Raw genomic sequence first — 17,393 nt, 5'->3', positions numbered from 1 at the left:
CTACTACCAACACCCCTCCTCTACAAATAACAGCAACCACCGATGGCCATCGTTCCACTGGTCACCAAGCATCTCCGGCACTTCCAGCTGAAAACAATCCACCACCAACGAACATTAAACACCAACCGCCACCACCACCAGCCCACCCATAAGAGCCATTATCACCACGAACCTGCAACAAGAAACTGCCACAACCACCACCACAACCAATGATACCAACAACCCAGCAATGACCACTCACAGCAACAGCAACTCCTCCCCAATTACCACGATGGTCACCTCCATCCATCCCCATTGCTAAATCCAGAAAAGAATGACATCCCAGCTAATGGCAGCTACCATGGATCAAGTGCTTGTTATGTGCTCTGTAAAGCAACGGTCCCCAACATTTTTGGCACCAGAGACCGGTTTAATGGAAGACAATTTTCTGTGGACGGTGGAGTGGGGCATTAGATTTTCTTTCTCTCTTTCTTTCCTTCCCTTTCTTTCTTTCTTTCCTTCCTTCCTTCCCTCCCTCCCTCCCTCCCTCCTTCCTTCCTTCCTTCCTTCCTTCCTTCCTTCCTTCCTTCCTTCCTTCCTTCCCTTCCCTCCCTCCCTCCCTCCCTCCCTCCCTCCCTCCCTCTCTCTCTTTCCTTTCTTTCTTCTTTCTTTTTTTTGCGATGGAGCCTTGCTCTGTGGCCCAGGCTGGAGTGCAGTGGTACGATCTCACCTCATTGCAACCTCTGCCTCCTGGGTTCAAGTGATTCTCCTGTCTCAGCCTCCTGGGTAGCTGGGGTTACAGGCACGCGCCACCACAACTGGCTAATTTTTGTATTTTTAGTAGAGATGGGGTTTTGCCATGTTGGCCAGGTTGGTTTTGAACTCCTCACCTCAGGTGATCCGCCCGCCTTGACCTCCCAAAGTGTTGAGATTACAGGCGTGAGCCACCGCGCCCTGCCAAGGGCATTAGATTTTCTTTTCTTTCTTTCTTTCTTTTTTTTTTTTTTTGAGAGGGAGTCTCGCTGTGTCGCCCAGGCTGGAGTGCAATGGCACGATCTAGGCTCGCTACAACCTCCGCCTCCAGGGTTCAAGCGATTCTCCTGCCTCAGCCTCCTGAGTAGCTGGGATTGCAGGCATGTGCCACCACACCCAGCTACTTTTTGTTTTTGTTTTGTTTTGTTTTGTTTTGAGACAGACTTTCGCTCTGTTGCCCAGGCTGGAGTGCAGTGGCGCCATGTAAGCTCCAGCTCCTGGGTTCACGCCATTCTCCTGCCTCAGCCTCCGGAGTAGCTGGGACTACAGGTGCCAGCCACCACGCCAGGATAATTTTTTTTTTTTAATAGAGACGGGGTTTCACCGTGTTAGCCAGGATGGTCTCGGTCTTTTGACCTCGCGATCCACCCACCTCGGCCTCCTAAAGTGCTGGGATTACAGGCGTGAACCACCGCGCCTGGCCAATTTTTGTACTTTTAGTAGAGATGGGGTCTCACCATTCTGGCCACGATGGTTTCGATCTCTTGACCTCGTGATCCGCCCACCTCAGCCTCCCAAAGTGCTAGGATTACAGGCATGAGCCACTGCGCCCAGATGGGTATTAGATTTTCATAAGGAGCCTGCAACCTGGATCCCTCATGTGTGCAGTTCACAATAGGGTTTGTGATCCTATGAGATTCTAATGGAGCCCCTGAGAATCTGAGAGGAGGTGGAGCTCAGGCTCGTTCACCTGCCACTCATCTCCTGCTCTGCGGCCCCGGTTGCTAACAGACCGTGGACCGATAGCGATCCACGGCCCGGGGGTTGAGAACCGCTGTTGTAAAGGACTTCAGAAATATGGTTTCATTGAATCCTTCAGTGATCTTCCTGGCAGTCACCACTCCTCCAGGAAGATCTCAGCATCCCCAGACAGAGCTGGGTGTCATTTTTTTTCTCTTCTATCATCCTCTGCGATATGGTTGGCCCCTCCCAGACCTTGTCTGCCAAGCCAATTGTTGACTAAGCATTTTCAGAGGGCTTCCTTGAGGAGGGGTGGGGTTGCTTTCAAGTAGCAAATCACTTCCTGTGTTCTTTTGGTGAAAGCCCTGCCCATCCCAGGACCTGAGCCTCCCTGGCTTGCTTCTTGTCCGGGAAGAATTCTCACCCCAACAATCTCAGGGCTCCAGCTGATGGTTTGGGTGTGAATTCCGGGATGCCCAATTTCTCATGGGCTTTCCTTTCTTTTTTTTTTTTTTTTTGAGACGGAGTCTGCTCTGTTACCCAGGCTGGAGTGCAGCGGCGGGATCTTGGCTCACTGCACCCTCCGCCTCCTGGGTTCAAGTTATCCTCTTGCCTCAGCCTCCTAAGTAGCTGGGATTACAGGAGTGTGCCACCGCGCCCGGTTAATTTTTTTGTATTTTTTAGTAGAGACGAGGTTTCGCCATGTTGGCCAGGCTGGTCTTGAACACCTGACCTCAAGTGATCTACCCGCCTCAGCCTCCTAAAATGCTGGGATTACAGGCATGAGCCACCATGCCTGGCCCTCTCTGGCTTCCTGAAAGAAGGTGTCGTCTCTCAGACTAATACCACCTCTGCCTCTTGCCCTCTGTTCCTGACTCCACCCTGGTAAGCTACACCTGCCAAGAATCCTGCAGTGGCCGCTGTCCCAGCCACATGCTCTCATTCTCATTGACAGAATGACGAGAAATGAAAGCTGAAGTGGTCTGCACAGCAGAGAGCTGTGGGGTGGGGTTTACAGCCAGCCCTGGCCACCTCTTACTTTGTGTCTTATGGTGCTGCGATGCTGCTAGTAACAGCCCCGTGATCACGACAGTCTCCCCATTGCCGCCATCAACAGACCTCAGGCTTGACAGGCAGCAACACATCAGGCTGCCATCCTCGTCTTGGGATGAGGGATGGCCACCAAAGGGTGGCATGGACGTATTCAGCCTCTCCTGCCTCTGCTGCAGCCACATCACCCGTCACCGGCACAGGGAGGGCGTCAATTCACCCCATCGTCTGTTAGACACCGCTTCTCATCTCAGCTGAGGACTCCGTGGCAGAACCCACAGACCCTGAGGATGTTACAACTAAAAGACCCCTGAAGAGGAACTTCCCCATCTAGACGGACTTCCAAATATGACATCTGTGGGAACCGGGGCCAAGAGAGGGGAAGTGACTGGCCCAAGGCTACACAGGGAGATGAGGGACTGAGCTGGACTGGGAAAGGGCTACCTTAATTTGCAAGCAAAGGAGGGTATGTCCTTGTCCCTGCAGACTGTGATTCTCCCTGGGCCACCTTCTGTCTTCCAGGTCCTGCCCTATCCTTGGATCTCCGTCTACCACACTGGCATCCCCACCACCTATAGAAGGGAGCTTGCTCCCTGGTAAAGGATGCTGGAGGCAGCTGAGCTGCACTGAGAGACACTCCCACCCCCACAAAAGTCCACCATGCCCCTCCCCTCACCCCAATTTCTGATGGTCATTTTCAGGACACCTCCACCTGACACCTGGCTGGTGTCCCTCATCTTTTGCACTTCCAGATCCCACTCTTGAAGGACTTACCATGGTGGGGGCTGGTGTCTGGGCTCCTGGAGGCACCTGAATGGGTCGTGATGGAGGTGCAGGTTCAGGGGGCTCTTGGGGGTGGCTTGGGCATGGCCCTGCTTCTACCCCTTCACCGGACTCCTGGCTTTAGTTCCTCTTACAACAGCCCCTTCTCACTTCCTTTGGCGGGAGGGGCCGAGGCCATGGGGGAGGGAAGCTGGGTGTGGAGGGGGGCGGGGAGCTGGCTGTTTGGGGCCCTGAGCCTGAAGGGAGGGGTCAGAGCTTGATGGCAGCCACTACTGGACCTCAGAGGTCCCTTTTCCAACTCCTTGGGGACAAGGCTGCTGCAGGAACATTTGGGTCAGCTGGCTGCAGGACCGACCACCTCTTTTCAGGGCAATTCAGGAAGAATTTGAGCTTCCTGGGTCTCTTTTTAAAACCAAGGAAGGGGCCCAGGGGTGGTGACTCACGCCTGTAATCCCAGTACTTTGGGAGGCCAAGGCTGGAGGACCACCTGAGTCCAGGAGTTCGAGACCAGCCTGGGCAATATAGCAAGACCCCATCTCTACAAAAAATGAAATGAAAAAAAAATTAGTTGGGCATGGTGGCATGAGCCTGCAGTCCCAGCTACTCGGGAGGCCGAGGTGGGAGGATCGCTTGAACCTGGGAGGTAGAGGCCTCAATGAGCTGTGATTGCACCACTGCACTCCAGCCTGGGCAAAAGAGTGAGACCTTGTCTCTAAAAACAACCAGAAAACACAAAAAAACAAAAACACGGAAGGGTGCCTACTTCAGCTGTGTCTGCTCTGGGCATCCCTGGGCAACCTCCCTCATTATTATTATTATTCTGAGATGGAGTCTAGCTCTGTCGCCCAGGCTAGATTGCAGTGGTACAATCTCAGCTCACATCAATCTCCGCTTCCTGGGTTCAAGCGATTCTCCTGCTTCAGCCTCCCGAGTAGCTGGTGTTACAGGCACCCACCACCACGCCAGGCTAATTTTTGTATTTTTAGTAGAGAGGGGGTTTTGCCATGTTGGCCAGGTTGGTCTTGAACTGACCTCACAGGTGATCCTCCCAACTCACCTTCCCAAAGTGCTGGGATTACAGGCGTGAGCCACCGCACGCAGCCCAACCTCCCTCTTTAGATGACCCTCAGAAGTCACACGTGTTTATGTACAGAAGTGGAGGTACTAGGAAGCAGCTGCATCTGGAAGGCCTCTGACTTTGGACGGCACATCTAGATTTAATAGCCTCCTGCTTGCCCACTTCCTGGGTGACTTAGTCACTCCCTTTTCTCATTGTAAAATGGGAACGTGGGTTCCCCACAGCAGAGCCTGGCCCATGTACGTGTCAGCCCATGAGCTGGTCTTTGGGACACCAGCCTGAGGCTCCTCTTGACATGTGAGGAAATGGCAGTTCTAAGAGGCTGTTACTTCCCCACACCACCCAGCAGGGAGGTGGCCGAGGCAGGACCGAACCCTGGGAGGCCCTCGGGGGGATCCATGTTCAGATCCATCTTTGGTCCAGGGCGATAAACCCGCATCCTCCTTGAAGATGTTAAGATGCAGCGCCCCTAGTGGCCACAGCTGGGAAGGAGCCCGTCTCTGCTGGAATCTCCTGAGCAAGTTTGCAGAATTGATGGGCTTGGTGCATGCAATTCTCAGCAATGTCTCCAGGCACTCAGGAGTGAATATGAATGGGTAGGAGGACCCCACTTTGTTGGGGGCCATCAGGGGAGGCTTCTAGGAAGAGGCAACGTTTGTGCTGACACCGATGAATAAGCTGGAGGTGAAGAGGGGCAAGAGCGTGCACCTGGCCATGCTAACCGCTCAAGCAAAGGCCCAGAGATGAGAAAACCATAGGACAACTTAGGAACTTCAGGGAGGCTGGTGTGGCTGGAGCATGCGGAGTGACGGGGAGTGTGATGGCCAGGGTGGCAGATGCTAGGCTGTGTGGTTTTAAGAGCCTCTGTGAGGGCCAGGCATGGTGGCTGATGCCTGTAATCCCAGCACTTTGGGAGGCTGAGGTGGGAGGATCGCTTGAGCCTAGGAGTTCCAGACCAGCCTGGGCAACGTAGCGAGACCTCGTCTCTACAAAAAATTAAAACATCAGCTGGGTGTGGTGGTGCACCTATAATCTCAGTTACTTGGCAGGGTGAGGCAGAAGAATCGTTTAAGCCCAGGAGTTCAAGGCTGCAGTGAGCTGAGATCATGACACTGAACTCCAGCCTGGGCTACAGAGTGAGATCCTGTCAAAAAAGAAAAAAAAAAAAAAAAAAAAAAAAAAAAAAAAAAGAAAAGAAAAAAGAAAAAAGAAAAGCTTCCATGAGAAGCTGTTGTACTTTTCTCCTATAATCCCCGGGTTCCTGTTTGCATTGTTAAAGCTCCCCATCTGGCTGGGCATGGTGGCTCATGCCTGTAATCCCAGCACTTTGGGAGGTTGAGGTGGGAGGATTGCTTGAGCCCAGGAGTTCCAGACCAGCTTGGGCAACATAGCGAGACCTTGTCTCTACAAAAATTTAAAAATCAGCTGGGTGTGGTGGTGCACGCCTGTAGCTCCAGCTATTCAGGAGGTGGAGGTGGGAGGATTGTTTGAGCCCAGGAGATCAAGGCTGCAGTGAGCTATGATAGGCATAGCTGGGCGACAGGGATCCCGTCTCACAAAAAAAAAAAAAAAAAAAAAAAGTCCCATTTTGGCTGCTGGGGAGACCTGGGAGAACGGGTGGTCCTTTCCAGACCTGGGTGGGCGCTACTGCATGCAGTGACACACACACGCCGCAACTCGTAGAAATCTACACAAGACAGAACTTTACTGATGTAGGGCTTCCTGGCAGGAGTGTGTGGGCCCCAGGGCAGGGTCTGTAGCACCATGAGGGGGTGGCCTGGATGTTGGGGTGCCCCTGGGGCAGGCAGGGCAGAGGTTGGGGTGGATCCTCTCCCTGGTCAGGTCAGGGGAAGGTGTCAGGGAGGTGGTGCTACCCCCTCGTCTCCCATAGCAGACAGAGACTCCCCCCAGCTCGGAGTGGAGGGGTAGGGCAGTGCTGGGGGGCAGGGCACCAGCAGACCCCCTCCCCACCCCTACTCTTCACAGTACATATTCCCATCAAAGGAGTGGGGGAGTGTTGGGGACTCCCTAAGGGTGGGTGCAAAGGGTGCTGGGGTGAACAGCTGTCCCCTCCCCAGACCCACCCTGGAGGGGGTCTCTCTACGTGAACTGGAAGCGGGGGATGCTGAAGAGGGGCCCTCGGGGGGGCAGCCAGCCCCTCTCCATCCCTTAGCCAGGGGCCCTGCAGGGGTTCCCAATAAATAACTTCCGGCTCCGTCTCACCCTTCCCTCCCAGTTCCCGCCCCCCTGGGGCCCCCTCTGGCCGGCCCACTGCAGGGCTGGAGGCAGAGACCCCGCCAGCTGTGGCTCCGGGTGCCGCGCGCTCCTTAGTGGCCCTGGCAGGTTTTGCAGCACATCTGGCGGAAGTAGGCTCGGCTGCAGAACTGAAATTTGAGCACCAGGGGGCAGTAGGCGACCTTGTTCACATCCTTGCACTCTGCGGGGGCGGGAGAAGGAAGGAAAATCAGGTCTCAGCCTCCCTCCCCGCAGGGCTGCACACACGACCTGAAGTGCTTCCTGGCCAGTGACTTTACCTTTCTGTGCCTTAGTTTCTTTCTTTTTAAATTTACCTTTTTTTTTTTTTTTTTCACAGACGGTATCTTGCTATATTGCCCAGGCTGGTCTCCAACTCTTGAGCTCAAGCGATCCTCCCACCTCAGCCTCCTGAGTAGTTGGGACTGCAGGTGTGAGCAAACCACGCCTGGCTTCTGTGCCTCAGTTTCCTCAACTATCAAAGGGGGCTTATAATAGCACCGATGTCACTAGGCTGTTTTGAGGATTTAAGAGAGAGAGTGCAGGATTGGGGGCCAACACAGGCACAAGAAAAGGGCCGGGTACAGTGTATCACGCCTGTAATCCCAGCACTTTGGGAGGCCAAGGCGGGAGGATTGCTTGAGCCCAGGAGTTCGAGACCAGCCTGGGCAACATAGTGAGACCCCTGCGTCTAGAAAAACTAATTAAAAGAAAAACTTAGGCCAGGCGCGGTGGCTCATGCCTGTAATCCCAGCACTTTGGGAGGCCGAAGCAGGTGGATCACTTCAGGTCGTGAGTTTGAGACCAGCCTGGCTGACGTGATGAAACCCCATCTCTACTAAAAATACAAAAATTAGCCGGGCGTGGTGGCAGGTGCCTGTAATCCCAGCTACTCAAGAGGCTGAGGCAGGAGAATTGCCTGAACCTGGGAGGTGGAGGTCGCAGTGAGCTGAGATTGCGCCATTGCACTCCAGCCTGGGAGACAGAGCGAGACTCTGTCTCAAAACAAAACAGAAAACAAACAAACAAAAAAGGAAAAATTAGCCAGGCGTTGTGGCAGGTGCCTGTAGTCCCAGCTACTCAAGAGGCTGAGGCTGGAGGATCGCTTCAGCCCAGGAGGTGGAGGCTGCAGGGACCTATGATGGCATCACTGCACTGTAGCCTGGGCGACAGAGCGAGACTCTGTCAAACAAACACACACCACCCAATAAAACAAAAGAAGACAAATATTCCCTTTCCTTTCCGTTGTTCCTTTTCATAGCACCCAGGAAAAAATGTCCAATTGGGGCTGTAATCCTCACTTGTTTTCCTTTTTAATAAACTGAAGATAGGCTGGGTGCGGTAGCTCACACCTGTAATCCCAGCACTTTGGGAGGCTGAGACAAGCGGATCATGAGGTCAGGAGATCGAGACCATCCTGGCTAACACGGTGAAATCCCGTCTCTACTAAAAATACAAAAAATTAGCCAGGCGTGGTGGCGGGCGCCTGTAGTCCCAGCTACTCGGGAGGCTGAGGCAGGAGAATGGTGTGAATCTGGGAGGCGGAGCTTGCAGTGAGCCGAGATCGGGCCACTGCACTCCAGCCTGGGTGACAGAGCAAGATTCTGTCACAAAAACAAAAACAAATCAAAACAACAACAAAACTGAAGATCTTGAGCCCCAGCTGAGTGGGTGAGTCAGGGTATTTTGCCGGGCATTGACATATTTTGTGTGATCATGATGTCTGTTGATGACTATGGATGGAAACCGGCTTCCATCTAGTGGCCAGTGATTTATGGCAGGACCTGGGGCAAATTAAAAGCTACAGATGGATTTTTTTTTTTTTTTGGTTGCCCAGGCTGGAGTGCAGTGGCGCAATCTTGGCTCACTGCAACCTCCACCTCCCGGGTTCAAGAGATTCTCCTGCCTCAGGCTCCCTCACTCAGCTGGGATTACAGGCGCACGCCACCACCCCTGGCTAATTTTGTATTTTTAGTAGATCTAGGGTTTCGCCATTTTGGCCAGGTTGGTCTCAAACTCCCGACCTCAGGTGATCTGCCCACCTTGGCCTCCCAAAGTGTTGGGAGTACAGGTGTGAGCCACCACACCCAGCCTAATTTTATCTTTTGTGTTACTATGTTTCTCAGGCTGGTCTCCAACTCCTGGGCTCAGGCAATCTTTCCAGTTCAGCCTCCCAAAGTGCTGGGATTACAGCCGTGAGTCACCTCACCTGGCCTGGGTGGATCATTTTATTCCAACTCCGTTCTGGGGCACCCCTCAAGTGAATATATCATTTACATCCCTTGACAGATAAAGAAACAAAAACACAGAGGTGGAAGATGAACCCAGGTAGTTTGGTTGCAGTGCCCAGACTAATAAATTAGTTGTTCTCTATCAAAAATAAATTTACAGGCCCAGTGCGGTGGCTCATGCCTGTAATCCCTGCACTTCAGGACGCCAAGGTGGGCAGATCACCTGAGGTCAGGAGTTTGAGACCAGCCTGGCCAATATGGTGAAACACTGTCTCTACTAAAAATACAAAAATTAGCTGGGCGTGGTGGCACGCGCCTGTAATCCCAGCTACTCAGGCGGCTGAGACAGGAGAATCACTTGTATCCAGGAAGTGGAGATTGCAGTGAGCTGAGATTGTGCCACTGCACTATAGCCTGGGCAACAGAGTGAGACTCTGTTTCAAAAAAAGAAAAAAAAAAAAATTGCGGCCAGGTGCAGTGGCTCACGCCTGTAATCCCAGCACTCTGGGAGGCTGAGGCGGGTGGGTTGCTTGAGACCAGGAGTTCAAGACCAGCCTGGGCAACATGGTGAAACCCCATCTCTATCAAAGAATACAAAAATTAACTGGACACTGTGGCTTTTGCCTGTAGTCCTTGTGGAGACTTGTAGGGGCTGAGATAGGAGGATCGCTCGAGCCTGGGAGGTGGAGGTGCAGTGAGTCGAGATTGTTCTGCTGCACTCCAACCTGGGTGACAAAGTGAGTCCCGGTCTCATAAATAAATAAGTAAATATGGCCGGGTGTGGCGGCTCACGCCTTTAATCCCAGCACTTTGGGAGGCTAAGGCCAGCGGATCATGAGGTCAGGAGTTTGAGACCAGCCTGACCAACATGGTGAAATCCCGTCTCTACGAAAAATACAAAAATTAGCTGAGCGTGGTGGCGGGCACCTATACTCCCAGCTACCCAGTGGGCTGAGGCAGGAGAATTGATTGAACCCAGGAGGCGGAGCTTGCAGTGAGCCGAGATCACGTCACAGCACTCCAGCCTGGGTGATAAAGCAAGACTCCACCTCAAAAAAAAAAAAAAAAAAAAAAAAGTAAATGAAAAAATAAAAAATTTTACCTAGGCAGAAAAAAATGTGTATACTTCCAAGCAGTGGTTCTCAAGGGAATTGATCGATTTTGACCCCCCAGGGGACACTGGGCAATGTCTGGAGACATTTTTAGTTGTCATAACTTGGGAGAGGGTTGCTACTGGTGCCCAGTGGGTAGAAGCCAGGGATGCTACTAAACATCTTACAGGCTGGCACAGTGGCTCATGCCTGTAATCCCAGCGCTTTGGGAGGCCGAGGTGGGAGGATTGCTTGAGACCAGGAGTTGGAGACCAGAGTAACACAGCAAGATCCCATCTCTCCAAAAAACAAAAACAAACAAAAACCCTACAATGCGCTGGACAGCTCCCCATGACAATCATCTAGCTCAAAATGTCACTAGTGCCTGAGGTTGAAAAACCAATTTAAAGGAAAAATATTCAGTAAATTGTGCTACAGGTGGAGATGAATAGGTACAGGTTATGAAAGTGACTGGGGAAATGACACAAGTTTTAGTGCACAGAGGGTCGGGTGCCTGGAACACTCAGCATACAGTGGCACTTAATAAATGCTTGCAGGGAGAAGATGGTGAAGGACGGCCTGGCAGAGACAGAGCAACGCATTTCAGAGGTTCCAGAAGTTCTAGGATGAATAGTCAGGACCCCCAATGCCCTCTGTGGCTGGCTCTGGCCAGGACCCTCCTGGCGCGCCCTGGCTGGTCACTCACATACCTTCAGGGCTGTCCCCGGGGGTCGGGCTGTCGCACTTGGCTTCACACTGCTGCGTGGTGGGCGGCCGCAGGGCTTCCGTGCACTCGTGTGACGCCTGGCCCGTGTGGCTGGTGCAGCGCACGGAGCGCTGCTGCTGCCCTAAGCCGCACTGTGCAGAGCACTGCGAGGGGGCACCACTCAGTTGCTGCCCCGCAGCCCCTGCCCTGGCACCCACCCCTCTGAGGCGCACCCTCCTACCTCACCCCACTCGCCAGCCACCCAGCGGGCCGGGGGACAGCGGCGCAAGTTGCAGCGCATGGTGGCCGGCGGCTTGGCGGCGGGTGAGCAGTGTGCCGGGGGCAGCGTGGCACGGTGGTCTGCGCTCTTGCAAAGGACCACGCGGTGGCGGAGGCCCGGCCCGCAGCTGGGGGTGCACTGCAGTTGGAAGGGGCGTTTCGTGCTCAGGGTGCTGCCCCAGTGCGAAGTGAGGATGGGACAGCTAACCTGGAGACCGCGCAGAGGCTTCTCCGTGGACACCCCACCTGGGCATCCCAGTCCCCGTCCCTCTCTGCATAGGGAGTGGGCGCGAAGGAAGGGGGCGGCTGACCTCAGACCAGTCGAGGGCCGCCCACTCCGGAGGGCAAGTGGGGCCGTGGCAGGCCTCCAGCACAGGTGGGCGCGGCTGCGGGCATGCGCTGTCGTCCAGCGCCTTCTCCTCCGCGGCCGAGACGCGGCGCTGGCACACGACCGAGCGGCTGCGCACGCCCGCATCGCAGCTGCGGCTGCAGCGCGACCAGTTCCCTACAACCCAGCTGTAGGAGATGAAGGGGTCTGAGCAAGTAAGCAGGGCAGGGGGGTCCCAATACGAGAGCAGGGGGCAGTATAGCCTACCCTCCCCTTCCAACCACCCAGCCTCATATGGATACCAGCACCAAGCACCTCCACATTCCACACTTGGGGCATTGTTAGCCTGCACCCAAACTGGGGGCAGCGAGGTGCATTACCCTAAGGACAAATAAATCTTTGGACAATGCGGGTGATCAGGCAGCGCCATCATTCTGACTCCAGGGCCATGCAACCTTGACCGCCACCTTGGGGGCACTATTACCTTGGACTCCCCCATAAGTCCTATAGAACCATCACTGCAGCACTCAGCCCACTGTCACTCCGATCCTGCACTAACCTGGCCCCCACCCCCCTGGAGCACTCGCTCTTGACTCCAGGGAGCACGCTCCTCCCACCCTGAGCAACACTGCCCCCTGGCGGCACTCACTCTGGCGGGCAAGGCTCCGTGTTGCAGGCGCGCTGCCTCTTGGGCAGCTTGCTGTGGGCACTGCAGTAGTGGGGGGCGACCGCGGAGCTGTCCAACTGGTTGCGGCACTCAACCGCCTGCACCTGGCTACCTGGGGGAGGGTGAGAGGCCTGCTCAGCCCCTCCCGGCCCAGAGAACCTCAGCCCAGGTATCTTGTACTGCCCCCATCCCCGGCCTCACCGCCTGCACACTGGGCCGAGCACTTGGTCCAGGGCGCATAGTGCCAGGAGTACGGGGGCAGGGAGTCACGGGTGATGGGGGCATTGAAGCGGTAGCGGAGGGCAGGCAGCTCGGTCCGGGCCAGCACCTGGAAGAAGGGGCGGCAGTCAGTGTAAGGATGGCACGGAGTCTCTAATACCAAAGGCTGCACCTTGCCCCCAGTCTCCCTGTTACCATGACGATGAGAGAGGCATTAATCGGTCCCAGGGCTTCCAGACTCTGGAACTGGTCTGGCCCCTGTCGCAGCTGAAAGGTGGTCCCAGCCAGGGGCAGGCGGTGGGGCTGGGGGGTCCCGGGCAGCCCCTCCAGCAGCAGGGACTCCTGGTCTCCTTTCAGGGCTGGGGGACAGTGCAGGGTTCAGAATTCCAGACATGTTGAAACCTCCCTCCCCACTGACCCCTAATCCTCATCCCCTACCCACCGTCTGCTCACCCAAGTGACTGAGAGAGAGGTTCAGATCCTGGATGAAGATGTGGACGGAGCCTTTGGGAATCCAGACGACATCCTCGTACCCTGAACAGCAGAGCTCAGATGTCACCCACTTGGCATGTCCCCAACACCTGTCTGCCTCCCCTGTCCCTGGCCCATGAGGATAACAGCTAACTGTTACTGCACTAAATGCACATCTGACTGCACCTCTGCCCCACCCTTGTGAACCAGGTATTTCATTATCCCCATTTTAGGGATGACAAAACTGAGGCTCAGAGAAGTTAAGGAACTTGACCAGATTTGACTGCTAGGAAATGGCTGGGTTGGGATTTTTTTTTTTTTCTCTTTCTTTCTTTTTTGGAGACAGGATCTCTATGTTGCCCAGGCTGGAGTGCAGTGGAGTGATCTTGGCTCACTGTAGCCTCAGACTCCTAGGCTCAAGTGATCCTCCCACCTCAGCTTCTCGAGTAGCTGGGACTACAGGCATGAGCCACCACACCTGGCTAACTAAAAAAAACTTTCTTTTTCTTTTCTTTTTTTTTTTTTTTTTTTTTGTAGAGTTGGGGTCTCCTTAAGTTGCTCAGGCTGGTCTCAAAACTCCTGGGCTCAAGTGATCCTCTTGCCTCAGCCTCCCAAAGTGCTGGGACTACCGGTATGCCGGTATGAGCCTCCCAGTTTTTTTTTTTTTTTAAATACAGGATCTCACTCTGTCACCCAGGCTGGAGTGCAGTGGTGCGATCATAGCTTACGGCAGCCTTGACCTCCTGGGCTCAAGGGATCCTCCTGCCTCTCAGCCTCCGAAGTACCTGGAACTACAGGTGTATGCCACCACACCCACCTAATTAAAATAATTTTGTAGCCGGGTGCGGTGGCTCATGCCTGTAATCCCAGCACCTTGGGAGGCTGAGGTGGGTGGGTCATGACGTCAGGAGATTGAGACCGTCCTGGCTAACACGGTGAAACCCCGTCTCTACTAAAAATACAAAAAATTAGCCAGGTGTGGTTGTGGGCACCTGTAGTCCCAGCTGCTTGGGAGGCTGAGGCAAGAGAATGGCGTGAACTCAGGAGGCGGAGCTTGTAGTGAGCCGAGATGGCGCCACTGCACTCTAGCCTGGGTGACAGAGCGAGACCCCCCAAAAAAGAATTTTGTAGCGTTTGGCCGGGTGTGGTGGCTCACACCTGTAATTCTAGCACTTTGGGAGGCCTAGGCGGGCGGATCACTTGAGGTCAGGAGTTCCAGACCAGCCTGGCCAATATGGTGAAACCCCATCTCTTCTAAAGATACACAAATTAACCGGGTGTATAGTGCACGTCTGTAGTCCCGGCTACTTGGGAGGGTGAGGCAGGAGAATATCTTGAACCTGGGAGGCAGAGGATGCAGTGAGCCAAGATCAAGCCACTGCACTCTAGCCTGGGTGACAGAGTGAGATTCCGTCTCAAAAAAAAAATTTTTTTTTTCTTTTTGTAGAGTTGGGGTCTCCCTGAGTTGCCCAGGCTGGTCTCAAACTTCTGGGCTCAAGGGATTCTCCCACTTCAGCCTCCCAAAGCACTGGGATTACAGGCGTGAGCCACCATGCCTGTCTCACTTTTGATGCCAGTGACCAGGCTGCTTATTGTAAAACCCCAATGGGACGCCACCTGGGGAAGGAAACTCACACTCTGCCACCTACTCCTGCCTCACCTGGACACACTCGGCTTGTGCAGCCTTCCAGATATTTCCTGAGCCTCCTCCCCTCTTGCCCACTCCCTGGGCTCTCTCTCACTCGCCCAAAGTCCAAGCTGGAAAAGGTACTTTCAACACTTTCTGAATATCCCCTCCCATAGGAAGCCTTTCCTTGCTGGCATAGAACATTCCCCCAGCTCCTCTGGCTCACGGAGGATGGAAAGTGACACTCGCTTCCACCCAGACGTGGCAGGAGCTCCTCCAGGAGGCAGAGGAGAGAGATTCAGGGTCCCATCTCCTGAGACACTCTTTTTTTTTTTGAGATAGAGTCTCGCTCTGGCTGGAGTGCAGTGGCGTGATCTCGGCTCACTGCAATCTCCACCTCGCAGGTTCAAGCAATTCTCGTGCCTCCGCCTCCCGAGTAGCTGTGATTACAGGTGCTCACCACCATGTCCGGCTAATTTTTGTATTTTTAGTAGAAATGGGGTTTCACCACGTTGGCCAGGCTGGTCTCAACTCCTGGTCTCAAGTGATCCTCCTGCCTCAGCCTCCCAAAGCGATGGGATTACAGGCTTGAGCCACTTCACCTGGCTGAGTCCCCAGGACTTTTGGGGACTCCTGACACTCCACGGCGCCCCTGGGGTCTGAGGAGTTAGTGTTCTCAGCTACTGCAGTGGGATTAGCTCCACCCCCAGCCAGCTGGCCCATGCAAGGAGCGTGGGAGGGAAGCTGGAGGCTCTCACCGGCCCCAGGTGAGGCTGGGCTGAAGACGCCCTCAATGGTCTCGCAGGCACTGCCGTCACCGCCACACACTCGGCACTTGTCCTCCCGCACGTCGGAGCCCAGGACTCGGTCGCAGCCCACGTGCTGCGTGGAGAAGGGGTGAGCAAGGCGACCCCCTAACCCACCTCCGCTCCCTATCCCCTCTCCACCTCCCTGGGAGTCCCCTCCACCTTGCATTCGCCGCTGACGCAAATGTCCACCGTGTCTGGACGGCAGGGTGTCCCGTCCACCACGGCTGCCGCCCTCTCCGTGTAGAAGTTGAAGCCTTCCGCTAGGCACGTAAGCGAGCAGGCCTTCACGCCCCCTGGGGGGCACGGCCCCGTCACCCCACGGGCCAGGCCACCCTGGAACTCCTTCCTCGCTCCCTAGGGGAGTGAGGCCAAGCGGGACAGACCCCAGACCCAAGAGGATGGGCAGCTTGGGCAGAGGGAGTGGGGGCTCCCAGTGTCCAGTTGAACCCCCATGGTACCGTATCCTGGGTACTCTGGCTCCCTGGGTGGGGACAGGGCTCAGGGCAGACCCCGGGATGCTGCATTCATCCACCGGCTGATGGACACTCCCACAGCTGCCCTTCACAGCCCCACGGCCTTCGGAGTCCCACACTCACCTCCCCGGTACGTTTTCCACGTGTAGAATTTCCCACGGAAGGGGATGCTGTCGAATTCAGAACACTGCATTTCTCTGAAGTCCTGGGAGCCAGGCGGGCAGTCCTGGGGGCAGGAGAGGAGAGATGGAGGGAGACCAGGTTTGCGGGGATGGAGTCAGAGCAGAAAAGGGGTGCTCAGAGAAGGATGGGCTGGAGGAGGGAGGCTAGAGGCAGGGAGGCCAGGGAGGATGGTGTGATGGTCTGGATGAGACTAGGCCTGGAAGGTAGCCTGGGCTGGGCATTTAGACACATCTGAGATAGGACTGGATCCCGCATTAGAGGTTTGGGGGTGAGCTGGGCAGGACACACTTGGATTTCTCATTTCAGACAATGGAATCTTTCTTGCTTGCTCGCGTGTTTTTTCTTTCCTTTTTTTTTTTTTTTTGAGGCAAAATCTCACTCTGTCGCTCAGGTTGGAGTACAGTGGCACGATCTCGGCTCACTGCAACCTCCATCTCCTGGGTTCAAGTGATTCTCCTGCCTCAGCCTCCGGAGTAGCTGGGATTACAGGTGCGTGCCACTGTGCCTGGCTAATTGTTGTATTTGTTTTTTTTTTTTTTTTTTTGAGACGGAGTCTCACTCTGTCACCCAGGCTAGAGTGCAGTGGTGCCATCTTGGCTCACTGCAAGCTCAGCCTCGTGGGTTCACACCATTTTCCTGCCTCAGCCTCCCAAGCAGCTGGGACTACAGGCGTGAGCCACCGCGCCCGGCCTTTTTTTTTTTTCTCCTTTTAGACAGAGTTTCGCTTTTGTTGCCCAAGCTGGAATGCAATGACGAAATCTTGGCTCACTGCAACCTCCACTTCCCAGGTTCAAGTGATTCTCCTGCCTCAGCCTCCTGAGTAGCTGGGATTACAGGCGCCCGCCACCACGTCTAGGTACTTTTTTGTATTTTTAGTAGAAGCGGTGTTTTACCATGTTAGCCAGGCTGGTCTTGAATTTCTGACCTCAGGTGATACACCTGCCTCGGCCTCCCAAAAGGCTGGGATTGCAGGTGTGAGCCACTGCGCCCAGCCTAATTTTTGTATTTTTAATAGAGACGGGGTTTTGTCATGTTGGTCAGGCTGGTCTTGAACTCTTGACCTCAGGTGATCCACCTGCCTCAGCCTCCCAAAGTGCTGGGATTACAGGCGTGAGCTACTGCGCCTGGCCACATGGAGTCTTTCTTGAGAGAGAAAGTCTGGAAGGGATCAGAGTTTATAGAAGGTGCCAGCATGTGGATTCTCTGAAGACCTGGGTTCCCCCACATAGGAGGCTGAGAAGTCCAAAGCTCTCACTGCCCTCTGAAACACCCCCTCCCCAGCAAACTTCTTGCTGCTCACCGGTGGTCCTAGGTCAGCTGAGGGCACAAGCAGAGGACAGACACCAGTCACTGGGTTTGGTGAGAGGAAGCTTCAGCTACAACTTTGGGGGATGACAGAAGGCAGGGGTGGGACTCTTCGGGGGAAGTTGGGCTGTAAAGGGAAGGGACAGAC

At 54.7% G+C, this 17,393-nt stretch overlaps 2 protein-coding genes and 1 long non-coding RNA gene across 6 annotated transcripts in view; 1 reads left to right on the top strand and 2 right to left on the bottom strand.

The window, feature by feature from the left end:
* MYO1F (myosin IF) overlaps nucleotides 1-3,781 on the bottom strand; it is a 55,173-nt gene extending 51,392 nt beyond the window's left edge. Inside the window, exon 1 of the mRNA XM_050770075.1 lies at nucleotides 3,517-3,781. Within this exon, the coding sequence (XP_050626032.1) occupies nucleotides 3,517-3,519 (3 nt within the window). The 5' untranslated portion in view covers nucleotides 3,520-3,781. The remainder of the gene's footprint in view (nucleotides 1-3,516) is intronic.
* The window catches only part of LOC126942911 (uncharacterized), a 600,821-nt gene that overhangs the window by 197,802 nt on the left and 385,626 nt on the right, over nucleotides 1-17,393 (top strand). The gene's annotated exons all lie outside the window — the stretch shown is intronic.
* The window catches only part of ADAMTS10 (ADAM metallopeptidase with thrombospondin type 1 motif 10), a 29,338-nt gene continuing 18,225 nt past the window's right edge, over nucleotides 6,281-17,393 (bottom strand). The window contains exons 15-25 of one of the 4 annotated variants that reach the window (XM_050770076.1): nucleotides 15,881-15,983; nucleotides 15,444-15,577; nucleotides 15,234-15,357; nucleotides 12,831-12,911; nucleotides 12,573-12,736; nucleotides 12,360-12,486; nucleotides 12,141-12,270; nucleotides 11,475-11,679; nucleotides 11,126-11,302; nucleotides 10,889-11,048; nucleotides 6,281-7,040 (exon numbers count right to left, since the gene is read on the bottom strand). In XM_050770076.1, the coding sequence (XP_050626033.1) occupies nucleotides 6,931-7,040; nucleotides 10,889-11,048; nucleotides 11,126-11,302; nucleotides 11,475-11,679; nucleotides 12,141-12,270; nucleotides 12,360-12,486; nucleotides 12,573-12,736; nucleotides 12,831-12,911; nucleotides 15,234-15,357; nucleotides 15,444-15,577; nucleotides 15,881-15,983 (1,515 nt within the window). In that variant the 3' untranslated portion in view covers nucleotides 6,281-6,930. Of the gene's footprint in view, nucleotides 7,041-10,888; nucleotides 11,049-11,125; nucleotides 11,303-11,474; nucleotides 11,680-12,140; nucleotides 12,271-12,359; nucleotides 12,487-12,572; nucleotides 12,737-12,830; nucleotides 12,912-15,233; nucleotides 15,358-15,443; nucleotides 15,578-15,880; nucleotides 15,984-17,393 lie in introns of those variants that run through there. The other 3 variants (XM_050770079.1, XM_050770077.1, XM_050770078.1) reach the window with 3 other exon arrangements.

The sequence above is a fragment of the Macaca thibetana genome, chromosome 19, assembly GCF_024542745.1.
Source record: "Macaca thibetana thibetana isolate TM-01 chromosome 19, ASM2454274v1, whole genome shotgun sequence".
In the NCBI taxonomy this organism is placed as follows: Eukaryota; Metazoa; Chordata; class Mammalia; order Primates; family Cercopithecidae; genus Macaca; species Macaca thibetana.
The sequence above is the reverse complement of the archived record's forward strand: the minus strand, read 5'-3'. Positions and strand labels throughout refer to the sequence as shown.